This window comes from Aureobasidium namibiae (assembly GCF_000721765.1).
Source record: "Aureobasidium namibiae CBS 147.97 unplaced genomic scaffold scaffold_22, whole genome shotgun sequence".
NCBI lineage: Eukaryota > Fungi > Ascomycota > Dothideomycetes > Dothideales > Saccotheciaceae > Aureobasidium > Aureobasidium namibiae.
In genome coordinates, this window is record NW_013581187.1 from 24,058 (window position 1) to 49,829 (window position 25,772).

The 25,772-nt window shown below is 50.4% G+C and overlaps 8 protein-coding genes across 8 annotated transcripts; 5 read left to right on the top strand and 3 right to left on the bottom strand.

The window, feature by feature from the left end:
- Nucleotides 1-255: 255 nt before the first annotated feature.
- On the top strand, nt 256-576 carry M436DRAFT_13727 (uncharacterized protein; the record flags this gene model as incomplete). Its single annotated transcript, XM_013567777.1, has 1 exon — nt 256-576. A coding segment is annotated over one exon (321 nt), but the record flags the coding sequence as incomplete, so codon positions are not given.
- A 72-nt stretch (nt 577-648) lies between these two features.
- On the top strand, nt 649-2,710 carry M436DRAFT_56645 (glycoside hydrolase; the record flags this gene model as incomplete). Its single annotated transcript, XM_013567783.1, has 2 exons — nt 649-1,270; nt 1,326-2,710. 2 exons carry the CDS (start codon nt 649-651, stop codon nt 2,708-2,710), a joined length of 2,007 nt encoding a protein of 668 aa, XP_013423237.1.
- Nucleotides 2,711-3,093: 383 nt separating this feature from the next.
- Nucleotides 3,094-3,453, bottom strand: M436DRAFT_67473 (uncharacterized protein; the record flags this gene model as incomplete). Its single annotated transcript, XM_013567851.1, has 1 exon — nt 3,094-3,453. One exon carries the CDS (start codon nt 3,451-3,453, stop codon nt 3,094-3,096), a length of 360 nt encoding a protein of 119 aa, XP_013423305.1.
- A 387-nt stretch (nt 3,454-3,840) lies between these two features.
- M436DRAFT_56998 (beach-domain-containing protein) lies at nt 3,841-10,735 on the bottom strand (the record flags this gene model as incomplete). The annotated part of the gene is made up of 4 exons (XM_013567843.1): nt 3,841-3,897; nt 3,955-4,122; nt 4,178-8,822; nt 8,889-10,735. The coding sequence occupies 4 exons, from the start codon at nt 10,733-10,735 to the stop codon at nt 3,841-3,843; spliced, it is 6,717 nt and encodes a 2,238-aa protein (XP_013423297.1).
- A 1,762-nt stretch (nt 10,736-12,497) lies between these two features.
- On the top strand, nt 12,498-14,350 carry M436DRAFT_56681 (subtilase; the record flags this gene model as incomplete). Its single annotated transcript, XM_013567791.1, has 3 exons — nt 12,498-12,884; nt 13,071-14,018; nt 14,069-14,350. The coding sequence occupies 3 exons, from the start codon at nt 12,498-12,500 to the stop codon at nt 14,348-14,350; spliced, it is 1,617 nt and encodes a 538-aa protein (XP_013423245.1).
- Nucleotides 14,351-15,207: 857 nt separating this feature from the next.
- Nucleotides 15,208-17,982, top strand: M436DRAFT_76341 (uncharacterized protein; the record flags this gene model as incomplete). Its single annotated transcript, XM_013567874.1, has 2 exons — nt 15,208-15,261; nt 15,298-17,982. The coding sequence occupies 2 exons, from the start codon at nt 15,208-15,210 to the stop codon at nt 17,980-17,982; spliced, it is 2,739 nt and encodes a 912-aa protein (XP_013423328.1).
- A 595-nt stretch (nt 17,983-18,577) lies between these two features.
- On the bottom strand, nt 18,578-21,901 carry M436DRAFT_85709 (beta-galactosidase; the record flags this gene model as incomplete). Its single annotated transcript, XM_013567875.1, has 3 exons — nt 18,578-19,742; nt 19,803-21,535; nt 21,584-21,901. The coding sequence occupies 3 exons, from the start codon at nt 21,899-21,901 to the stop codon at nt 18,578-18,580; spliced, it is 3,216 nt and encodes a 1,071-aa protein (XP_013423329.1).
- A 1,050-nt stretch (nt 21,902-22,951) lies between these two features.
- Nucleotides 22,952-24,879, top strand: M436DRAFT_67477 (general substrate transporter; the record flags this gene model as incomplete). Its single annotated transcript, XM_013567852.1, has 7 exons — nt 22,952-23,141; nt 23,192-23,246; nt 23,302-23,557; nt 23,609-23,663; nt 23,719-23,866; nt 23,916-24,464; nt 24,525-24,879. 7 exons carry the CDS (start codon nt 22,952-22,954, stop codon nt 24,877-24,879), a joined length of 1,608 nt encoding a protein of 535 aa, XP_013423306.1.
- Between the last annotated feature and the right edge of the window lie 893 nt (nt 24,880-25,772).

Sequence of the window (25,772 nt, forward strand, 5' to 3'; positions counted from 1 at the left end):
ACCCGATGCATTTAGCCATGCTTTGCTCATCAAGACCATCTTCAAGATAAGTTACAAGTATATAGTCCTGCGGCTGCTTTCTTTCCATATGTGATACAACACACACACACCATGTCTGCTTCAACTCCCTTGAAGCTTGCTTTGCTTGGCCTCGTCCCTCTGGCTCTTGGTCAAGGAGGCCTGGTTATCAATCCCAAAAATGCAGGTCTACAAGTCGGCAGTCATGCTACATCTGTACCAATCGATCTCTCACCCTTGGTCAATAATCGTGCCTTTGCCATGACGCCTGGCGATGCCGACTTCGACGGCATCCACTCCGGCTACCCTGCCCAGTACTTGCCCGATAGCAACTTCACCTATGGAGGTGTCAACTACATATTCCCGCAGTACAACGAGTCCGGTCATGACAATGTGCTTGCTCAAGGACAAGTCATCACTCCGCCTCAGGGTCGTTACTCCAGTATCTCTATGCTGGTAGCTGCGGAATCTGCCGTGGCTACTGGTTACGTTAACGTGACCTACACGGACAACACCACTAGTTCTGGACCCATCCTCGTAGACCCTTTCTGGTCATGGCCTTATCCTTACGGCGGCGATGTAGTCTTCCCGTACTATCTCACTAACAGCACCATCGACTATAATCGTTCAATGGTGTACCAGTCCGTCAACTGGCTCGACTCTACGAAACAAGTCTCTAGTGTCACACTTCCAAATGTCACCTCTGGCGCCGCAACTGGACCGGGCGGTGCTGCACAAAACACTCGCTTGCACATATTCTCAGTTTCGCTCGTCACGGCAAATGGTGCCGGAATCAGTCTTGAGATTCAGCAAGCACGATCGACACAACTTTGGATGGAAGGAACGAACAAGACTCAGATATTCGAGGCCATCGTGGTGAACACAGGAGATGACTGGATTCTTGCAAACAACAGTGTCAAAGTTGCAGTCGAAGCCCCAGGCATAACAACTGTACAACCTGGGGTGATCAATAGACTTCGTCCTGGAGACAGAGCCACCGTTCGTGTTGGGGTGGTCAATGCCGACGGGACAGAGCCTGGTAGCACTGGCGAAGCCACTTTACGTGTCACGGGTGCCGGTGTGCAGGCGAGTTCGACGTTCAACGCAACCTTTGGCATCGGTTCCTACGAAGCAACATACGAGAGTATCTACGCCCATGAAAGCCCCTCTTGGTACACAGGCGGAAAGTACGGCATCTTTATCCACTGGGGTGTGTACGCTGTCCCCGGTTGGGGCAATTCTGGCGAGAAGGGTAAGAATCTATCCTAAATGGTCACTTGACGATAAGCCTCGCTGACAAATGACAGAACAATATGCCGAGTGGTATTGGTGGTACATGAACCAAGGCCCTGATAGCTCGAACGATGCAGGTTTCTACCAATACAACCTTGACACATACGGTCCGGATCATGTATACGACGACTTTATCCAAAACTTCACGACAGAGTTCTACGATCCCAAAGAATGGGTTGATCTCTTTGCCGATGCCGGTGCTCAGTACTTCGTTCAAGTATCGAAGCATCACGAAGGATATGCTCTCTTCGACATCCCGGCCAACATCACCAAGCGAACCAGCGTGGCTCAAGTTCCACACAAGAATTTGCTGCAGATGCTGTTCGATGCTGCAGATGAATATCAGCCACATCTCCACAAAGCCACCTACTTCTCGGTACCTGAATGGTTCCATCCCGACTACAAGAAGTATGGGTTCGGCGATTCCAAAGGCGCTGCATGGCCTGGCGGCAATGCAACTAATCCTTACACCAACGAGACACTTCCTTACACTGGCTACGTGTATGTAGACGACTTTGTCTCTGATCTCATTCTCCCCGAGATGGAAATCTTGGCTTCGATGGGCACAGAAATCATGTGGTGTGACATCGGAGGCCCCAACCTGACTGCAGAGTTCTCGTCAAAATACTTCAACGACATGGCCGCCCAAGGCAAACAAGTCCTAATCAACAACCGCTGCGGCCTCCCCGGCGACTTCGACACCCCGGAATACGCCAAATACGAAGCCGTGCAAATGAGAAAATGGGAGTCAAACCTCGGCATGGATCCCTTTTCCTACGGCTACAACCGCGCAACACCCATCTCCGCCTACATCACCCCTACTGAAATCGTAACCTCTCTCATCGATATCGTCAGCAAGAACGGCAATTTCCTGCTCGATATTGGCCCTCAGGCTAATGGCACTATTGTGGATATCGAAAAGGAAAATCTCAGGGAGGCGGGTAAGTGGATCAAAGGGCACGGAGAGGCAATTTTCAACACGACGTATTGGTTCATCACTCCTGAGGAGGGAGAGACTGTGAGGTTTACGCAGACGCCGGATGCGTTCTACATCTTGACTTTGTATGCGCCCAACGCTACGCTGGTTCTGGATAGCCCTGTTCCCTACGTTGCTGGCGATCAAGTCACCATTGTGGGCGGCAATATGAGCGGTAGTGTTGTTCCATCGAGGTTGTTGAGTAATGGAAGTCTGGAGTTGACGATCAGCGATGCTGTTGTCGCTGCTGATGAGTACAGTTGGGTCTTCAAGATTGCGTTTGGAGGTGTGCCTTCGAATGGCACCGTCACTGGCAGCGCACCTCCGTTTCAACAGACTACTAACGACGCTGGCAAGTGGTCATCAGATTGGGTCAAGTTGGTTCCGTCTGTTGTGCTTGGAGCTATGCTGTGGCTTATGTAGATAGAGACCAGACTTTATAGCTCATCAATCTAGTTGAATTTGAACAATATCCTGACTCTGGCAGACCTCCCCAGCGTCTTAGGCTCTTCGTTGAGTCCTTCGAGCCGTCCGAGAGAACGTACGATATGGGTACAGTCAGATTATTGATTGCTATCTAGTAACAAAGGAAGAAGAAGCGAGACAAGAGAAGCCACATAAAGATATAATCCTTTCCGAGTCTGTCGTACAACATGAATATAACATTCCGAAGGAGATGCACCACTACTTTATAGTGCTCGATCGCAATACTCGCTTCCTTCAGTGATTTCACTACTGTCAGAGCAGATGTTGCTTTTGTCAAAGTGGGTCAGACTGTGCTTGAACGCATAGGCTCCAGGGTCAGGTCAGGGTCTCTTGGCGGGTTGGGTTATAGATGGCTGCTCAAAGCCGCGTTTGGTCGATGTAAAATGTTTGTGAACATGCTGAAGATGATTTTGGCGGTAGAGACCAACTGTCTCTGACGAACGATGGTGAGAGTTCTGACTGCTGGGAGGATTGGGCGTTGATGGAGAACCGTACTGAAGGGCAGAATGTTTACGCCAGGCTTCAACGTTGGACATTTTTGTCTTGGGCGAGACGCTCTCATTATGAGTAGGAGGGTGGTATCTAAAAGCAGCTTGGTGCTCGAGGCGAAGTTCGTTCCGCCGTCTTTCTGCAAGTCTTCGCACCGCCTCAATTCGAAGCAGAATCACATTGACATTCATGTTGGATGAACGATGGAGGCCTGAGTATATGTGGGTGATGTGTGTTCATCAGGTAAGAGGTTGCATGATAACGACGAGGAACAGGATGATGTTGTGACGGGACAAATGTTTGGATGTGGGATGGAGGAGGACGCGGTCATGAGCAAAAGGTGTCCACGATTGTTAGAGGAAGGCGCAATAAAAAGACTGACACCTTCCTTGGGTGGAGAGAAAAGTGTCAACGTACGAAAACAACCAAAATAAGAAATGGCAAGAACTCCATTCCAAGGGTAACTTTTCCAACGTATTAAAGAATAATCAATGACCCCATTCCACCTTCCCTTGCTGTTTTGCAACCTGATCAACAGGTCTGTGTCGCTTGTATCTCTGGAGTCTATATCTCTATACTCATCGCCAGCCAGCAAAAGGCCCGGCTCCATGTCTCTGCACACAATTCCATTCGTACTGAGGAAGAAAAGTCAGTAATCAAGCTATCCATCTGTGATCAATCTACAAACTTACGACTTTACCATCTTCATCACCAGTATACACAACTTGTGACATGGGCAGAACACAAGTGATTGTCGGAACTTGGACATTTGGCTCACCGCGTGTGGGCTCAACATGCATCAACCTTTTGATGAGTTGAAGATGCCATGCTCCATCACGAAGTGTGACGAGTGACCAGACCTGATGACAATATTAGCTCTGACAAGCCTGTTCGATACATTGCCTGGAGACTTACATTTACAATGCCACGTTTGTGGCCCGTGAAGAGCAACACACGCTCTACCCACTCATTGGCAGCGCCTTCGTAGAAAGCACAGCAGGTGATTTCGTCATCTTCAGCATCGCAGACTTTCTGTTCGACAAGAAGGTGTCCATTCAATGTTAGTACGCGTACGAATGCTCCACTGCACAATACAATGTGTCCAGTCAAGTTATTGACCTGGGCACACTGAATTGTACGACTGCCGTTGTTCGCTTCCTGAAGCACACGCACGCAGTCAAAGCGATTGAGATCCCAGAGAAATACTTGACCGTCAACCGACGCAGATACCAGAGTGCTGAAAGCGCGTGAGGCTGCAAGGACGCTAACAGGCGTGCGATGGCCGAAGAGGTAGGTCCTTGACTGGATGTCTGCCGAGTCTGAGCTGAAGCCGATGGTCCATACGCCAATCGTGCTATCCGCTCCTCCCGTGATAAGTGTCTTTGAGTCTGCGAACAGAGCGGTGCTGATCTGTCCAATGTGTAGGTTCTCATACAGACCGAGCATTCTTCTGTTATCGGCAGTGAAGAATCGAAGACTGTTATCTGCAAAGCCCCATTGGAGATAGCTCTTACAAGCTGGTGGGACGTTGAGCTTGCACGGAGGAGAATGTAACAGACGCTCTTGGCTGGCCGAATACGTCAACGCCGTGACTTTTTCGTGGCTCTCATACAAAGGGAACGGTAGCTTGATCAAGGACTCTGCGATAGTGTCAAGCCTCTCCACTCTGTGCTTATCTTCCTCTGTTCTTGGATGCGCACGCTGGAAGACCTGGTGAGGCGTTTGTCCAAAGTTGTGAATGATACCAATGGTCGCGAGCTTCTCGACTTCATCTTGCATAGAATCCAAATCCTTCGCACCTTGATACGAAAGATGGTGGAACACATTCGTGGCTTCGAGTGCTGCTTCTCCACGCTGTTTGTATCCAAAGATAAGATCAACCCATTCCTGGAGGTGTTGGCTGACATACGGACTTTCGAGTGCCTCTCTATGCTTGGCGATGAAGATGTGTGGGTCACCCTTAGCCCAAGGTGGAAGAACGACATCGTTGATAGTCTGACCGCTGCCTTGCTTTTGGCCAAAGTCATACCCATTTATATTTTGTAAGAACTCGGGCAGACAGAAGAATTCTGGTGTCAATTCACGAACATCAGTCATGTTCTCTTTGGATGCAGATAACCAGGCCTTCTCAATCGAGTCGAATAATCTATCTGCATGATCAAAGTTGCCACCTTGGAGCAACAAGTATGACTGTACGAATGGTGGCAATCGAATGAGATATGATGAAACGATCATGGCCGACGAGTAATGAGTACCATAGTGGAAAGGTGGAGAGTGTTCGTCGCCCATCTCAGCAAAAGCACGGTAACGCTCGCGGAACTCGGACTCGCGTGCAGGGTGTTGACAGCCCATCGGCTTGGAGAGATCTCGGAAACTTCGAGGGTCCGTCAAGTCTAGCTCCTCGCTAGTATAGTCTGCAAGAATCCAAGGGAACACAGGATATTGCGTGAGGTCGTTGAAAGTTCTACCGGCCATGTTGTTGATAAGCATGAGATATTGGAAGTTCGATATCTCGCCACGGGTCCATCGTCGAGTCGCTGCGTTGGTTGATGTTGAGTTGAAGACATTGGCAAACTTGGAGCCGAAGCTCTGTGGCGTTTCTTCCGGATTTCTCAGCGAGTCGAGTCTCCAAGCGTCCTCGGCAGGCAGAGAGGACAGTGAGCCGTATACAAGTGGCGATTTTCCTGCGAGATTCGAGTAAACGTCGTTGCGTGCTGAAGGCGTCATGAATGTCAAGAGGTAGCTGCGACCATCGGTGAAGAAGACTTCCAATGCGACATCTCGGAACAGGAAGCGACGTTTTGAGATGTGTAATAGTTCTTGCCAGGTCCAATGTCTTGCAGGTTCTCTCTCTGCGCGTTGCTTTCGTTTGGTCTTGACCTCTTTTCCTGAGATCAGTTGAACATAAGGATCACGTTCTTCGTCGGGGGCGTGAACAACGCTGACGATCTCTCCATCGGATCTTTGGAACATTTCGTCTTGAAGATATAGGCATTTTTTGCCGATGATCAAGAGACCCTCGAAAGCCTCCAGACCAACCACACGAGAGACGTTACAAATGTTTTGTACACGATCACCGCGCTGTAAGCTCTTGAGGACTTTACGATTCTTGTCTTCGAAACCTTCCTCGCCATCTTTGGGGTCGTCTACCATCTCGAACTCGCCGTCGAGCAGTGCAGAATTCGAGATAGAATCATCCCTTGGTGTCAATGGAGCATTGTCGAAATGTGGCGCGTCGAAATTAGCAGGCGTCCGTGGGGTAGGCTCCGCCGAAACAATGTCTTCTAACAAACTTTGGCGAGACCGTGTGTCAATCTTCAGCTTCGTTTGCGAGATACGCTCAGAACCTTTACGCTTCGGCTGAAAAGTTTCTTGATCCCGTCGTAAATCTGGCACGATTCGTATACGCATTCTATTGCGCGACTCGGTCTGGTCGAGTTGCCATTTGAACGGTTCCCTCTCAGGGAATATACCCGAGGGCTGCTTCAAGAGACTTTCCAGTCTAGCAATAACCGTTTGTATGTGGTTCAAATTCTCTTGCTGGTCTTGAAGCGCGCCCTGATACTTCAGTCGCTCCTGAGAATGGATGTTCGACCGCCAATGCCTGGTGGATACCTCAAATCGATGTGCGACATTATCAAGCTCGGCTTCGGTCGTCTTCCATTGTTTCAGCTTCTCCTTACGCTTAGCAAGGCGGTTCTTGGCAGACTCTTCGGTCTTCTGGTTCTCGGAGCCTACAAACTCATCCCAGAATCTCGACATAGTCTCATGGAAGAACTCGTCGAGGGGTTTTCGATTCTGATCAATCCATTGCAGAAGTTCGTCGTCGTCGTGGGCAGCAAGCTTGATCAATCCTGTGGAGATGTGTCGTTGATTCGGGTCCGCGTTCTGTATGAGAATAGTCGCGGCTTCTGTCGGCTTTTGCACAAGCAGCATTCTCCATAACGAAGCTGCAGCATGCCGCACCGCAGACGACGGCGAGGTCATCTTGATATACAGTAGATAACAAATCAGCCTGATGAAAGGGAGTTCCTGGTTCTGCGGTGAAAACAGGATGGTTTGCCAGTAAGTCATCTTTCTCAGGAAGTCAAGAGCGTCAGTGTCATCCTCAACTTCGTCGAGTTCGGACAGGCGAAGGAGTGTGACGCGAAGAAACACTGAACGAAGTGTTGATACTGCTTGTGAACACAGTCGTACGCCCTTTGTCGACGACACGGCTGGCTGTTGCAGATACTCCAGTGCCTTGCCTGTAAAGTCCAGCAGCGGCTGGGCTCCCTCAATGAACCAGCCTTCAAAAACAGCCTCTGCCATATGCAAGCTGTATCGAGCTAAGTTCGTTAGAGTTCTTGGCTCAACCATTAATTCTTGGTTTAGCTGAAGATGGTTCCATAATTGATGCATGGTGTGAAGCAGAACGTATGATTCAAAGTATGCTTGGTGTTCCTGGAAGCCTGGCGGTACTTTGAGAAACAGACCAAAGCCTGCAAAGTCTTTGCGCTGGGAAACTTGTTCGAGGTATACCATGACTACAAGCTCAAGCAACGATTCGACAACCGCGTTGCCGACGTTGATCTTGACTGGTTTGCTTGTTGTGGGGGACATTATTGCGTTGAAACGTGTGGATACAGTAGACTGTTTGACTTCTGACGCGCCAGGATTGACAAATACGAAAGACGATGTCCTGCGAGGAATCTGAAGTTGGTTCGGGCGATTTTGGGTAGGCAGCGTTCTGCTTGAACCGCTTCTGAGTACAGCCGGTCGCTCACCAAGTGAATTGGAATGAGGTCGTAAAACAACTTCCCGTCCTTGGAAGTTCAGCGGGCTTTCGGAAGCCAGTTCTGCGGATGCACTGAGTCGATCCGCACTTGTTATGAGTGGGAACAGTACAAAAAGCAATTCCTGTACATAGTGGGAGTCGACGGCAAAGTCTCGGAACGACTTACTCCGGGAGTGTACGTCTGTAAGGAACTGGACTATGGTCTTTGGGATCGAGTGCAACTCAGGGAAGTTTTCGTTGTCGTTTGGATTTGCTGAGTCCTTTACTATGGTCCTCAGACTTGCTTCCAACATACCGGCTATCGCTGGGAAGATCTCAGGATGCCTGATCTCGGTTTCTCCTTGCTGCATGAATGCTTCCATGAGGTGGAAGATGGTGAGCTCTCCAGGGTCGTGTTGAGAGACGAATGGACGACCGAATAGGATAGCAAAACATCCCATCCAGACCCTTGGAGATCTCCAGTGGCTCCTAAGTCTGGCTTGTAGTGTCGTGAAGCCATTGTTCTTCTCGGCAAATTTTGACTTGAAGCTTGGTATTTCCACAATTGCTCTTGATATGATTGATAGCGCAGAGCCCACAACGCGAGAATCAGGCTCTGCCAACAGATGGAGGATCCAGCGTGTAGGAACTTGCTGATCAAAACGCTTGATATGTGTGTTGGTCTCGAAACCACAAAGCACCTCTGAATAGGTCTCGACGACACTGACACCAAGACTCAATTGACTGAGCCTAGCTATACCTGGCGACCCCGAATTAGGGCTAAGCGCCTCGGGCGTGATTAATCTAGGAGATGAAAGCTTGATTGATGTCGATCTGTTGCGGGGAGATCTCAGAAATGGGTTGGCTGACTGCAAGGCTCTGTTGTCATGTAACGCATAGGTGATGAAGGTAGCAATATCCCGATGATTGAGATGTGCCGTCTTACATAAGCTAAGAGCTTGCAAAGCATGCAAAATCTCAGGCAATACCTCAGAACTGATTGAATCGACTTTGAGGGCGTCTAGAAACCTGCGCACCACTCTCATCTTGTTGTAACGTTTCATGTTAAAGGTCTGATTGTTGTTCTTCCAGACAAATCCAGCTATTTGTTGGTAGTAGAGCTTTTGAGTTTCGATGCTTATCGTGCGCCAGGTGTCGAAATCCACAAGCAGAACTCGGTAAGCCATGGGGTTGACGAGCAAAGAGTTGTGAGGATTCTTAACGTCGTAGCCGACAAAGGCAAGCACAACTTCAAGGAGCCTTGCTGCCAACTCCTCCCTTTGTTGCATGGTTTTCGCTACCGGGGTACTCCTATTGCTCCCAGGGCCATTGGTATATATACCAAGCTTCTCTCGTAACAAAACTGCCAGGATACCAAAACCATTGTCTTTCTCCATGACTTCGCTGGTTCGCCAGTTGTCCAATACACATTGGAACAGAATCTCAACTGATGTCACAAGCGAGTCGGCAGTTGATGCACTCTGGATGATCTTCATATTGATAGGCAAACAGCCACCGATCTGCCAACTGCCATCATCCAAGCCACGAGTGAGAGTCAGGATAGGGCTACCAGTAACAACAGCTGCTCCGTAAGACCTCGTGATAGCTTCGTTGATGGTAGGTCGGGCCGCGTTGAGCAATAGCGGATTGCCGTTGCGCGTGAGAGACTGCAGATGTGCCGCGGCCTTGTCACTTAGCATATCTACAATGTTTATACCATTGGCGAGAAGACCGTTCATGTCCACAATCATCGAAGCCGACATACTGATCAAGAGTTTGCCTTCAGGGAGGAGTTCACTACCCTGAGATTGCGTAGCCTTGACAATCTGGGACTTATCGTCTTTGTCTGCGTGCAGCATCTCGTTGTACCTATTGAGCTCGGCAGAAGCCCGATAAGTCAAGAAAGGTCCCACGCAGTCTTGGAAATTGCCACAATATCGAGGACCGAGTTTTTGATGAACCGCGACCAACTCCGGAGAAAGGGACGCGTCAATCAAGTAAGCACTTGCCAATGACCACTTCAGCCTCAAGACACGGTCGACTGCTTGAGAAGCAAGGTCTTGTGGCGTGCCAAAGAAAGCTTGGACCGGTCTTCGAGTGGTATTAACGACCTGAGAAGGCACAGGAGCACGAACCTCCGGGATCAGCGGAGGCGCTTCTGGGTACGGACAATGCTGCTCTTCTATGCACCGTCCGTTGACATATAGTATAGCTGGATTTGAGCCGCTTGTTCTAGAGGGGCGATGCACTATGGCAATATGGTACCACTCTCTGGCTCCGAATCTAAACTTTTTGAAGCGCACACTGGGTCTCTTCGCAGTGACTGACGTCTGCAATATGAGCTGGTGAGTTTCCTTCTCAATATAGACGAGAACAAAACATGTTTGGCTGGCGTCAAATGCTCCGAATATAGTGGTGTGGCAGTCCGAGTCGAATTGGTCAATCTTGATCCAGGACGAGAACGTATATCCGGTAGTAGGAGGAAAGGGCCGTGGCAATGACGCGAGCTCGATTGAGCAATGTCCAGAATGTGACAAGTCGAATTGGATAGCGGGAGGCTGCTTAGACTGTTGCAAAACTTCCAGCAGTATTTCCTTCGCCGAATCATCTTCGCAAGCTAGTTTGAATATTTGAGCTGTCTCTTCCAGACGACGTGTTCCAAGTGGAAGTAACGATTTGCACAGCTTTCGTAGCAGAGCAGCCTCGTATTTATCCATGTCTTTGCCAGTCAAGTAAGGCAACAGGACCGACAAAGTGCCGGCGTCATGGACTACAACTCTGTTGCTTTCTGCTGTACCAACGAGGCAATCAAGGACAGTCAAGACGGCAATCGGCAAGATAGCTGAATCTTTGCTCGAAGTCCCTTCCCGAGATAGTGCATAGAAGTCTGACATGATGGTCACAGCCTCTGAGTTGAGGAGCCGCTCATTTTCGTCAAAGCAATCACGAACTAGGCTCTGCATTCTCTCTGGCGTTGATGTGTTTGCGGCGGCCTCAGCTGCTTGAGATGCATTTCCATTCAGCTCCGCCTCCATGACGTCCGGCTTGTCGAGCCACAAAGGCTTTAATATGTTGTTGCACGCATTGTCTCCAAGCGCCAATGCCAGTGTAGCACCAAACAGCCTCAGCAAATTGTTAAAACTGTTCTTGTTACAGACAGAGTTGGCGATAATGGAAGAAACGTGTTGAACAAGGTGGCGTAGAGCTTGCCATCCTCCCCCAGAGACTCGCTTGGTAAAGTAGCGAGAGTTGCCATGGTGCCGACGCAGTGCTTGGGTCAAGATATTTAGCACATCGACACCAACTTGGACGAAGTTCTCTTCCGAAGAGATGTTCTTCGGTTCTCCCTGTGCTTCTGCGTATTGGACCGCTGACTCTAGAACTTGAAGAATCGCCTGGAAGCCTCGAATCTGACGAAACTGGTCTTGGACATCATTCTGGTCATTGTCATCAAAGAAGATAGACAGTCTGATGAGATCATCATGGGCACTCCGTAGCGATTCAGCAGTGATGTGCGTGAGGTTCGATAATCTTTGAACAAGTGAAGCGAGAGCACTTGTCCTGACTTGTGTTGGTGGACTGGAGTTGCTGGTAGATGATCTATACCGGCGGGGGGTGGGAGATCGATTGTCCATTTTGGTATTAACGGTCCTGATCGATATATACAGAGTGAACAGCTAACGATGTCATTGCTCCGGAAGTGACTGTGATTGCGCAAGGGGCAGGTAATCCGGAATCCGATGGCGTTCTCTCCGGACTCGATCAAGCAGTCAAGTGACGACCCCGCAAAGTAGAATGGTTGCTTGACTGCGGCTTTGCAGGTGGAGCATACACCAGCCAAGAAGATAGCAAAAGGGATGGGCCGAAGACCTAGGCTGGAAAGGCTCTGAAGATAGCAGCAGTAAGGTTGCCAGGTACAACGACTGCAGTGGAGGCGCACGTGAGCGTTCGATGTTTCGCAGCACCGGATGCCTTAAACAGTGAATCGAGGAAGAGGGCACACGCGCAGACGAATGTGTAGAGTCGTTTGCACTAGCGCCAGATAGCTCCACATTTCCAAGGCGACAGACGGACGATAACGACACCCCCGAGTCACCGATAGCATTGCCTTGTGCGGTCTTTACAAGTTATTTGCTCCTTTGTGTTCTATCTACAAGTAAATTACAATACATAGATTCCAGTTGATTGAGATTATCCCTGCGTCTGCAGTGATTCATGAGCCCAGTACTGAGCGTCCAGTGTGGAAACAATGGTGTGGTAACTGTGGTTAACGTGACCATCAGGTCAAATGACGTTTTCGGCGTAAGCACGGGCCTCCGATAACGACCCCAGATTGGCAAGCTGCCGCCCACTCTGGTGGTCCTCGTCCTTCATCAACTCGACTCATCCTCGACTCCATCCCTCCTTCATCCACCTCCTCTCTATCATCCTCTCTTCTGCATCCACTTCCCAACTACATACACATATCCACTCTTCATCATGAAGGGTATCGCAGGTCTTACACTCCTGCCGCTGCTGGCAGCTGCAAAGCCTGTCATCAAGGCAGACACCTTTGGCCACCAGAGCATCAACAACGATGCTGCTCCTCTCATCTCATCTGTTGATGCCGAGACCATCCCCGACTCGTACCTTATCGCCTTCAAGGACCACGTCGACCACCATGACGCCGCCGCTCACCACAACTGGGTGCAGGACATCCACGAGCAGACCTTGAACTCTAAGCTCGAGCTCCGCAAGAGATCGCAGGCTCCTTTCCTCGAGACTGTCTTTGACGGTCTCAAGCACACATACAACATGGAAGGCCTGAAGGGCTACTCAGGTCACTTTGACGAGTCCGTCATCGACGCCATCCGCAAGCACCCCGATGTAAGTACACATGATCCCACGATCTCTCTTTCATTTTTCCTCAGCTTCGCACGAGACGGCGCGGAAACATGGCCAAACTTGTTTTCGAACTGTTTGCTCCAGTTCTGTGGCGATCTCTAAGCTGCTGCCTACGCTCACCTGACCCCCTTCGGCCCAACAGAGCTTTGCTGACATGTCGTTTCTCAGGTTGCCTTCGTCGAGAAGGACCAGGTCATGCACACACTCGCAAAGTCCGAGGACCCCGCCGTCGAGAAGGGCGCTCCCTGGGGTCTCGCTCGTATTTCTCACCGCGACAGCCTGACCTTCGGCACATTCAACAAGTACCTCTACTCATCCGACGGCGGTGAGGGTGTCGATGTCTACGTTATCGACACCGGAACCAACGTTGACCACGTCGACTTCGAGGGCCGTGCCTCTTGGGGCAAGACCATCCCTTCGGGTGATGAGGACAAGGACGGCAACGGCCACGGCACTCACTGCTCTGGTACCGTCGCTGGCAAGAAGTACGGTGTTGCCAAGAAGGCCCACGTCAAGGCCGTCAAGGTCCTCCGCTCCAACGGCTCAGGCCAAATGTCCGATGTCGTCAAGGGTGTCGAGTACGCCGCCGAGTCTCACATCGAGCAGGTCGAGAAGGCCAAGAAGGGCAAGAGAAAGGGTTTCAAGGGCAGCGCTGCCAACATGAGTCTGGGTGGTGGCAAGTCTGCTCTCCTTGACCAGGCTGTCAACGCTGCTGTCGACGCCGGCATCCACTTCGCTGTTGCCGCGGGTAACGACAACGCCGACTCTTGCAGATACTCCCCTGCTGCTGCTGAGAAGGCTGTCACCGTCGGTGCCTCCACTCTCGCCGACGAGCGTGCCTACTTCTCCAACTTCGGCAAGTGCAACGACATTTTCGCCCCCGGTCTCAACATCCTTTCCACCTGGATCGGCAGCGAGACTGCCACCAACGTTATCTCCGGTACCTCGATGGCCTCTCCCCACATCGCTGGTCTTCTCGCCTACCTCCTGTCCCTTCAGCCCTCCAAGAACTCCGCCTACGCCGTTGCTGAAATCACTCCCAAGAAGCTTAAGGCTGATCTTCTCTCCATCGCCACTGTTGGTGCTCTCGAGGATGTACCCTCAGACACTGCCAACGTAAGTAACTCTATCTTTTCGTGCCTCAGCTCTGTACTAATTCGAACTAGATCCTTGCCTGGAACGGTGGTGGCTCTGCCAACTACACCGAGGTCATCTCCGCCGGAGGCTACAAGGTCAAGAACTCGCAGCGCGAGTACGGTCTTGAGGAGCTCAAGGCTATCACCAAGACCGACTCTGCCCACAAGGCTTACAAGAAGGTCCAGGAGATGGATGCTTCGACCATCCGTGAGGACATGAGAGAGTCGTTCGAGGCTGCTCGCAAGGAGATCAGCAGACTCACTGCCAAGCTCGAGTCCGAGATTGACGAGTTCCTCGCATCTTCGGAGTAGACGCTCAAGGCATGACTGAATGAGCTTGTATGGCGTCCTCGGTGGAGCCACATTGCATTGGAGTACGGCTCGACATATCATCGATTTCTGATGTGTTGCATACTCTTGTTTCTTTTGTCATGGTTTACGGAGGATAATCAGCTGCATATCCCTTATTATTTCATTATGTATACACTTTAATATGGTAACCCCATAGTATTATGGATGGTTCTTCCAGACAACAACTTGTCCTGTCTTTCAAAGTGGCTGGTGGGTATCGAATCGCTAGGGTGATGATGAGGCGTCATGTGCGTCACGAAACCAGCCACCTTCCACTTCGAGCCAGCTTCACGTGCCTCGGCTGGAGAGCTCTTGACGGCTGGCCTGTGCTTCGAGTCATTTTCGGTCATCTCGGCGAAATGTTATCCGGCCATGAATGAATGATTCCACCGCTCCTTGGCACAGGTCGTCCTTCCAGGATTGACCCCACCAACTCGATGTTCAACAAGTTCCATTGCATAGCGCGGATGTGAACCATCCTTGACCTGAGAATGAGGTGCGACAGCAGAATTTCAACATAGTCTTCCTGGCTCTGAAGCCGTTCGAGTGCCCATACTCGTGCAAGGCTCCTAAATATATGAAGAGAACTTCAACTGTCCAATCGTGAGTATATCACACAATCTATACATAGGTATGTGTTTCGAATACGGTATTGTGACTTTGTCGTTGTTGTCAGGAAGTAAGTCCTTGAGGTGTATAGAGCTCCTTGGTGAAAGGGAAGGGGCATCTAAGGACCTCTTGCCTCTTGCAAAGTGCAGGCACGAAAGAATACAGGGTGACCTCTGCCTTCTTCATGACTGATCAAACCAATTACACAAATGCATCTCATACCAAAGCATTGGTATCGCCGCATACGTCTTCCTAGCTTTCTCGTAACCATCACCAACTCATAGCAAACAACCCCGAAGGAAGCTCCGATGCTGTCTCGGGCTAACAGTGATGCTGCTCTACGCCTACGTAGGGCCAAATCATCTTCGAGCAGCCATAGGCCCTTCGAGCCATCGATATCGAATGAGCCCAAGTATGCAGAAGTCGCAGCTGTAGAAGCCTACACACGCGCATACCGTCACTCTCAAGGAGACCGACCTCAACGTCGTCGCTCTCGTCGCTCTGAGGGCAGCCATTTTGATGACAACCGACGCAAATCTACCCAGAAGCCTGAGCGTCTCGAACGTCCTCGTCTTCTCCCTGGACCTGCGACTGCTCCTGCAACTATACCTGTGCGTCCAGCAAACCGGCAGTCTCTCTTACCGGATACACCCTATCGCTTTGCTCTTGAGGCTTCCAACGACCCTACAGTTACCTTGACGGATGTGTCAGAGTCACAACTTAGCACTACCTCCAGACGACAGACTCGTGACCTGCAGACAGATGACGAGATCAAGACTGCTGCTTGGGATGCCTATCTGCAAGGCTTTCACAAAAAGGAGGTTCGCGCGAGAAAGTCTTTCGCCGCTCCCTTAAGAAAACGCTTCTCCAAATCGCCGACTCCAGCACCATCCATTCAGTTTGACACGTCTGTACCACCCTACAATTTCGTCGAAGAATCCAACAATATCTTCTCTACTGCTCTGCCCATCGAGGTCAAGTCCGAGGACAAGTCGGCAGCTCCTGCAAAGCTCAAGAAAGGACGGACTGTCTCGGACTCGCTGAAAGGCAGATTCAAGAAGCTGCTCTCGAGACCCAAGCGAGTCCAGTCACAATTTCCTGCTCAGCATGTAGAAGCCAGGAATCTGCATTTCGATGTGTACAAGACGAATGATGACAGCTTCTCGGCTGGACCCGACGTTGGAGTCTCTCTGCCCAGGTCACCATTCTCCTCCCTAGGTGCCTCTTCCAGTACACAATCACGAATCACGAGTTGGTCCAACTCGACTGTCTCACGTCATGGAAAACGCCTTCCCTCGATTGAGGAGACTACAGCCACACCAGCTCTTGTCTATACTACACAGGAACCATCGACAGGCTCTTTCTTGGGTCGAGCGTTGCGTCTTCCACTTCGCCGACCTAGCCAATCCAACCTCCAACGTAAGTCAGAGGACAGTAAGCGCCTGTATGATGCACTACAGGAACGTATCAATGGCCCTGATATGCCGACCATTGTCGTCGAGGATGTCAAACCTGACATGCCTGCTGTCTTGTTTAACGACTCTCCACCGCTATCGCCAGCCTCCGAGACGATCCGGATCGTCGCCCCAGAACCTGCTGTTCCCGAATCTCCTACGCGTCCAGCTCCCAACCCACCTCATCAAATCGCCCGGAAGTCGTCGTGGTGGAGCATCGCGCCAAGCATCCGTTCGAAGAAGCGCCGCCAAGCAGGTCCGATTGCGCCGTCAGATGAGCAGATTGCTTCTCGTGTGGAGAGATTAGAAAATCGCTGGCAAGCTGCGTTGGAGGAAGGCTCACCCGTTGTTTCACAAGCCCTCAGTTATTGCATCAAGGGAGATAATGCATACGAATTGCGACCGTTGGAGAACGTCAACAGCTCCAGCTTGCCTGTTACTGTCCGACACGAATCCTACGACGCTGCTGCACCGACGTTTGGCAACGGTGCGGATCTTCATGACATTCAACAACAGGTCATTTCGCCCAGTATATACTCGAGGTCCATCACTCCTGATGCTGTTGGCACTTTTGTTACGATTACCGGGCGCGAGGTCAAGCGATATCCTCTTGAATCTCCCCCACGACCTGTGAATGGACCTTCCACCTACGCACCCAAACCAAGTAATGAGTGGAGAGCCTGGTTCAGCAAAGAAATCGAAGACTTTACCATGACACCTGCACCTATTGGGGATACTGTTGCGATCGGACTTGACTACTTCATGAATAACAGCAACTCTCACGATTCAAGCGAAAGCCTGCAACAGAGTTCACCAATGCTCCAAGCCTCGAAGAGCCGTCCTGAGCTACGTTCTCGAGCTTCAAGCATCATGAACGAGAGATATCCTTTGATCGAGACCGGTAGATCATCGAGCAGAGCATCAGGTCGTCGTACCAATCCTTCGAGCACGTCTTCTGGCCAGAGATCTGCTTCAGGTTCTGGGACATCTGTTATGGAAAGGACTTCTAGCAAAGCAAGTCAGCGGCCTGACGCAGACCGGTCCACGCTGTCTTCATCAACGCTCCGAGAACGTCAATCGACAGGCGCGCTTGCACGCGAGAAATCAAGCCTGGCCACACGTTCTGCGCGACATGGTCATGGTCCGGCAGCCAAAGAAATCGACTCTGCTGGCAGAGAAGAACCTGTCAAGGCACCAAAGTCGGCACTAGACCTGCGCGTGATGTATCGGAACAACCGCAGTTTGGAAGCTTCAAGTATCAACATTCGACGTAGAGCCGTGGCACCAACCACATTCGACGACACCTTGCGTCGGATCTCGGAGGGCCCTTACGCTGCTGACAGCAAAGAGAACATCTCACCCCCAAGGCCCACTGGCATGATTGATGGCATAACAATCCCTCCATTCTATACGCCGACGCAGGACACAAAGAAGAGCAAAGGATCTTCGCCTGGACAGCGAATGGTGGACGACTTCCTGAACTCGAGGAAAGCACAGATGGTTGCAAATTCTCCCCCGGCCTTCATATGATCAGCACATTGATTGTGCATTTCTTATTTGTATTCACATTCCCGTATTTCCGATGCTTTGAGAGCTGTTATAGCTACATTGCAGATTAATCAAGATGATATTCTTACGTTCACGATGTGTATGATTCGTCTACTTTGTGATCTGAACTTCGTCTGGGTGCTTCGGTGATAATAGTAGAGTATTCAAGGCGTTTCGCCAGTAGTTCTGAGTTCTGCACATGTTTTATCAACAAGCCTCTACTAACGCTTGCACTCTACTTACCTTCCATCATGGAACATTTGATGTGCCAGTGAGGCGGAGAAGATAGAGAGAAATGGGGAGAAAAGGCAAAATCGTGTTGTCCAGGATGTCACCCTGACCTCAATACATGCCTGCCCAACTGGTACTTTCTGTGCCTGGTACCAATGTATAGCAATACCTTTCGGAGTTTGTTCGCGACTAAAAACGTGGTAATAAACGCCAGTAACATGATGAGAAGTTGAATGTAAGGAATTATGAGGATGTGAATCGAAAACGATTCTCCGAAGAGGAAGCCGTCAACAAGAAACACAAAATGAACACTATAGCTAAGCTCATCGCATATCTACCCATTCGTCTAGAAATCTATAGCAGGCTCCAAAACAAACGTGAACTCCCTCTCTCTACACTCGACCTGATCCACCTCCTTGACACCCGGCCCACAAGCTGCAGTCCCCACGCCAGCGTTATCAGCATCCAACCTCCACAGCGGACTTTCCCTCTTGACCAAATCGCAAGGATGTCTGGCTCTTTCCAACTCCTTAGCATCATGCAAGCAACATGCCCATTGAAAGAACTCCTTTTCCTTTGGTCCTGGGAGATATGTTGCTTTGATTCCCAAGCCTTGCTCGTTGAGGACTTTGACCCAGCGTGTGGAGATGCGGTTGCCGTTTTCCTGGGGAACCTCGTAGGGGGTTTGCAAGGCTGCGATGGTCGAGTTCCAGATGCCTAGTTGTTGGGAGGTTGCTTTATCCGAGTAGGATTCACCGGGACCGGCGCCGTACCAGGTTGCTTGTTGGAAGGAAGAGTCGAGTTGGATGTTCAAGCCTACTCTGGGCAGTGTGCTGGGAGCGTGGCCTTGAGGAGCGAGGTGGACTCTTATGGATAGTTGACCTGCGGAGGAGATCTCGTAGGTAACTTTTGCGAGGAAACCCCAGGCTAGCACTGGAGGGCTGTAGTAGTAGACAGCAGTCAGGCGAGCTTTGTCGGGTCCATTTTCTTCGAGCGTGAGACTACGGAGCTGGGGTGTCATGGCGTCAAGGCCGTAGCGTTTCCATTCTTTGCTCATAGAGGCGGCATCGTTGTCGGTTGGTGCGCGCCAGAAGTCTAGGGCCAGCAGGGGGTCATCTGGTGCTTCGCGCTTCTTGAGCACTGATCTGCCACCGTATATCCACTCGACGAGTGTTCCTCTGGCTCGGGAGAAGTTGAAGTGGAAATCACAGCCAACGAAGCGGTAGTGGAGTTGAGTTTCGTTGGCGGTGATGGCACTCGACATGATGGGCCTCTCGATACCGTAGCTATGGTCGTCGTCCTTGGCAGAGAGCTGTTCCTGTACCCATGTGATCGAGTGACCAGCCTCGGCCCATGGAGTCGCGACACCGAGACGGAAGTCTACAGTCAACCACACCTCTGTTCCATTGGGACGTTGGATTTTGAAAATCTCTTCAGGTAGATCAATCTTGACTTCCGTACCAGGCTCAATGTGAGGTAGCTGGATGGGTCCAGACAGTACACGATCAGGTCTATAATGTGTTAGTCAACCTTCATATATGAGCCAGAGCCAGCATTGAAAGTGATCTTACCGGATGCCAAGCACCTCAACCTTGAAGTCAGAGATCAAGTGGCCCAGGGAGATGAATTCGAACTCGTTCCTGACAACCAACTTCTTATCCTCAATCCAAGCTCGGACAGGAGCAATGACTTTCTTCAGTTCTGTCAGGCCCGGAGTTGGGGTATGATCGCTGAACAAAAGCCCATCCATGACGAAAGTGTCGTCGTTAGGCACGTCACCGAAGTCTCCGCCATAGGCATAGAATTGTTTGTCACCTTCGGTCTTGAGAAGACCATGGTTCGCCCACTCCCAGATGTAGCCACCCTGGAGTCTGCGATATTTGCGGAAGGCTTCTTGGTAATCCTCCAGAAGACCTGGTCCATTGCCCATGGCATGACCGTATTCGCAGAGCACGATGGGCTTCTTGAAGTCATCACCTTCTTCTGTTGCGTGACCGATAAGTTTTTCGATAGGAGGATACATGTAGGAGAACATGTCGGCAGATTTTGCATTGACGTCTCCCTCGTAATGGACCGGACGCTCTGGATCTCGAGATTTGGCCCACTCGTACATGGTAGCGTGATTCTGGCCATAGAAAGCTTCATTGCCGAGAGACCACATGATGATTGACGGATGATTCTTGTCTCTCTCTACCATCTGCACCATGCGGTCAAGATAGGCGATCTTCCAGTCTTCGTTATCGCTGGTGAACTTGGCTGCCTTGTCAAAGGTATACTTTTTGCGTTCCTCATAATCCATGTCTGGAGGCAGATTCTGAGGTCTTTCAACAGCATCGTAGAATCCATGGCATTCCAGATCTGCTTCGTCCATGACCCAGAGACCGAGTTCGTCACAAAGCTCATATAACTTTGGGTTTGCGGGATAGTGAGAAGTGCGGAGAGCGTTGATGTTGTGTTGCTTCATGATCATCAGATCTCTTCTCATGTAAGCCAAAGGTACGGCTCGACCGAACAATGCATGGTGGTCATGACGGTTGACGCCTCTCAGTAGAAGTGGCTTGCCGTTGACACAAATGTTGCCTTTGATGGTCTCAACACATCTGAACCCAACCCGCTGCTTGACCGTTTGGAGGATGGTGTCAGACTTTGGGCCCAGTAGGCTGATCTCGAAAGTGTAGAGATGAGGTGCCTCTGCAGTCCACTTGGCAGGGTTCGACACGTTGAAAACATGCGAGCTAAGCGCTTCATCGGCAGAGAGCTGTATCTTCTCATTGATGATGGAAGAGCCATTCGGGCTCCGCAGAGACAGCATGGCTTCGGTAGCCTCGTGTATCGTGAGGCTCAATTCAACGCGCAGCTTCGCATCTTTGTAGTCACCATCCAGCTCTGTCTTGATGAACACGTCTTCGATGCGTACTTTACTTGGGAAACATTCCAGATGTACATCGCGGAAGATGCCTGAAAGCCACCACTGATCCTGGTCCTCAATATAGGAGCCATCAGACCATTGGTAAACAGTGACAATCAGACGATTAACATCCTCCCCACGGTTTACGAATTCGGTGATGTCAAACTCGGCTGGATTTCTCGAGCCTTGAGAATAGCCAACCTTCTGTCCGTTGAGGTAAACATGGTATGCGCTATCGACACCATCGAAACGAAGTCGAATCTGAGAATCCTCAGACCAGGAGGAAGGAACGAAAAAGTTCCTGCGATAGGTTCCTGTAGGGTTCTCTGTAGGCACAAAAGGTGGGCATACTGGGAAGGGGTAGACTGTGTTGGTGTAATGAGGTTTGCCATAGCCCTGCAAGAATCAGTGTACTGCTTGCTAGGAGTGCATCAACAATCTTACCTGAAGCTGCCAGTGTCCTGGAACAGTGATAGAGGACCATTTGATGTCTGCAGTCTGACCTTCATTCCCATCAACCGTCAGGGCATCCACGAGGCTGCTGAGGCCGTCGGAGTATAAGGTAGGATGAGGCGCATGCTTGGGGGTTGGTGAGTAGACAAAACCCCAAGTGCCATTCAAGAGAAGGGACTTTTCTGGTATCCAGTACGAACGGGCTGGGAGACGATTGCGATGAACGATCTTCGGGTTGCATATGTCGAGGTCCGACGATTGTCCTGAGTGATGGTCTGCGGCTGCTGTCAAGCTTACGGGCAGAGCCATACTGCTGAGCCGAGTAAGGGTCTGCCTTTCTGTAGACATGGTACAAGACTCTGAGTGTTTGATGATAGTTGTGGTGAAGCTCTATGACCAGATATGACAGGCCAGATCATCTGACTTTCACGTTTCCAAGCTATCACCAGTTCACAGGCGCCGAACCCCTCTCGGTAGATTGAGCCCTCTTCGGCATGACACCCAAGACAACCCCGGTGATGATGAACAAGCACATTTCCCAAAACGTCTTGTCGCCGATTGATGCACTTGCAGACAAGCCACCGATCCTCTGCGAAGGAAGCAGCCAAGGCGAGGGGAAGGAAGGCGCAGTGTCGCATCCTATCTATGTGCTAAAAGTTTGTAACTTCCACACTCATCCTACACTCCTCCCGCCAAAGTATATAGCGTAGTCTGCACCATATGATACACGATTGCTTGGAACAGAAAGACTTATCCACAGAGATTCGACGTGATGTCGCTTCTTGATGGAGACCAGTCGTTTCTTCGAGGTCGCTGTGCACTTCCGTAGCTGTACGCGTTACAAACTTCAGCACACGGGGAGGTCCTGGGTGCGGCATTACCTGACCCGAGCTCGGTTCAATCGCGGCCAATCGGAAAAGCCATGGTTAATTAGAGGAACATCTGCGGGGTATCAAGAAATCAATTGTCCAACGGAATCTCGGAGTATCAGTTGACGAGCTCTGGCAATCCAATCTTCTTCAACTGTCAACAACCTCGCCGGCGGGGGCACATGCTACCGTCTCGTATAACATCAATCCTGCGATGCAACCATACCCCAAACTTACCCCGGACATGCAGATCAATCTATCTCCAGATTTTCTCCCCGCGGTATCTAGCAGGTAGGAAGGATCACTCGACGATCAGCAGGTCTTAGACAGTCGCCGGATGAAAGTCCTCAGGTGGAAGTGTATTGCAGTCTATTGAGTACTTGGTGCACGCCATGGCAACGTATAAAAAGCAGGTAGGCGCCTGTATGACCACAAGTTTGATATCTCAATTTCTTCTTCGCCATCTACTTCATCTCCGCTCCAATCCATTATGGACATCAAAAAAGACGGCGTCACGCACGTCGACGACTTGGACCATGAGTTCCGTGATGCAAAGGTCGCTGTTCAGCTGTCAGAAGACGCTGTACACGTCAAGCAAAGTCCTTGGACGTCGAGCATGCTGAAGCTCTATGGCTGTCTAACTATTGCTTACCTTTGCGGCTGCCTCAACGGATACGACGGTAAGGTCCCTCTATAGCGACACCACGAGTTTTGCTGATCGCCCGGCTAGGCAGTCTTATGGGAGGCCTCAATGCTATGGACACTTACCTTAAATATTTCAACATGTCAGCACGCCTCCTCTCAAAAGCATCTTGCAATCATCGATACTAATGTCAACAGGGACTCGGCTGGTAGCAGTACCGGTATCACATTTGCGATCTATAACATTGGAAGCATCCCAGCGGTTCTGTTCAGCGGTCCGGTCAATGATCGTTTCGGACGTCGCGCCGGCATGTTCACGGGTGCAATTATTGTCGTCATCGGGACATGTATTCAAGCTCCGTCTATCAACAGAGGTATGTTTCTGGCTGGTCGCTTCATCTTGGGGTTCGGAGTGTCGTTCGCTTGCGTCAGTGCACCATGCTACGTTGCTGAGGTACGCCATATCTTCAATCTCAGTTGAGTAGGCCGACTGACATACTCGCAGATGGCTCATCCTGCATGGCGAGGCACGTTGACTGGGCTGTACAACTGCACGTGGTGTAAGTCCAAGCTATCTAATAATCATGATTCATGCCTGCTAAGTAGATCCGTCAGATATCGGCTCCATCCTTGCTTCATGGGTGATCTACGCCTGTGCACAGCACGTGAAGACGGACATCAGCTGGCGAATCCCGCTGTGGTGTCAGCTGGTCTCTTCTGTCATCGTGGCCATTGGCGTCTGGTTCATACCAGAGAGCCCGAGGTTCGTTATTGTCTATCAAGGTATTATGACGTATACTAAGTCGTTACAGATGGCTTTGTGCCCAAGACCGTATGGAAGAAGCTACTAAGGTTCTGGCTCGTTACCACGGTGAAGGTGATGAATCGCACCCAATTGTCCTTCTCCAGCTCAGGGAGATGCAAAACCAAATCCGTCAAGATGCTTCCGACAAGAAGGCATGGGACTATTCCGAGCTAGTCAACACACATTCCGCCCGCCGCAGACTTATATGTGTCCTTGGAATGGCTTGTTTCGGCCAACTGAGTGGCAACAGCGTAACCTCCTACTACCTTCCTGTCATGCTTGAAAATGCTGGCATCACGGCTCAGAGCACCAAACTCATGTTGAACGGCATTTACCCTGTCATCTGCTTCTTCGCAGCAATCCTCGGAGCCCGAATGACAGATGTTGTTGGCCGCAGACCGCTGCTGCTCTACTCGATTGTCTTCTGTTCGGCCTGTTTTGCCATAATCTGTGGCACGAGCAAACTCGCACAGGAAAACATTGGCAACAAGTCAGCAGCTAACACTACTATCGCCTTCATTTACCTGTTTGGAATCGTCTTCTCTTTCGGCTGGACGTAAGTCATTGGTGTTCTTTCCAACTCCCGCTATCGCCTCGTGCTAACAATGTCCACCAGACCACTTCAAAGCATGTATATCGCAGAAACGCTCGCCACCTCAACACGCGCAAAGGGTACTGCAGTAGGCAATTTCGCCTCGAACGTCAGCTCGGCCGTCATCCAATACGGCTCAGGTCCTGCTTTTGCCAACATTGGCGCTTACTTCTACCTTGTATTCGTATTCTGGGATCTTGTTGAGTTCGGTGTAATCTATTTCTACTGGCCCGAGACCAAAGACCGTACTCTGGAAGAACTCTCGGAGGTGTTCGAGGCCAAGAACCCTGTCAAGAAGAGTCTGGAAAAGAGAGGAGCTGCTACGGTGCTCAACACGCTTGACGTGGATGCTGCTATCGTCGAGAAGATGGAGCACTGATCGCGAGTTAATTCTGGTCACGGGGTACGCTAACATCATGGCTGTATTATCTCGAAGAGATGAGACCACATCTGCATATCGTGGATGGTTGGTTTTGGATGATTTTACGTATTTCAAGAAGCTACGCAGGGATTGCTGTCCAGTTGCAATCTAGTCGTGAAGAAACTCAGAGACACAAATCATAAATCGCTGTCTGCTTACCTTATCTGACGGTCTTCCTTTTGTGCTTCTGTCTTTAGGGAAACACTACGGCATCGCTGCCTCTTCACGTCTTGTTGCATGTTCACATTTACATTGTATATTATCGTTCCATTTGAAAATCTCGTGTCTAGTCACCCAGACATACATAACTCCTGGCATTCTCTTTCTGCGAAATCCTGATTTAACTTTAGGATGAAGCGAAAAGCCTTGGAATCCGCATGCGCACATGTAGGTGATATACTGCAATCCAAAAGGCCAACAAGATCTTGGATTAGATCCTTTCTGACACTGACTTCATGTTCGCTCAAGAGTTACTTACTGTGCTTTGCAAAAGTACTTGGACCGGCGGGACTAAGAGTTGGTTTGTATGATTCGAGTTGACGACTGTACAATTCTCCAGCCAGATCGAATATTGTCTGTAGCACGCGTTCGAGGAAGGCGCCGGATCTGTAACGAGTCGCTCTGTCCTCAAAATGTCTGTCCTGTTCATTGAACAACAGAGAGCGACATAGCTCGCTACTGCTTGCGGCATATATAGTATGATAACATATACGGAGTTCACATATGATGAACCAGCTCGGCTGATAGTGGATTGAATACGAGAGTCGCGGTTAGACGTCACTCTTCACGCCAGTCAAGCACTGTGGCTTGGAGTTGGCTCAGCATATGTGTTTCAGAGTCGTGCCTCACGG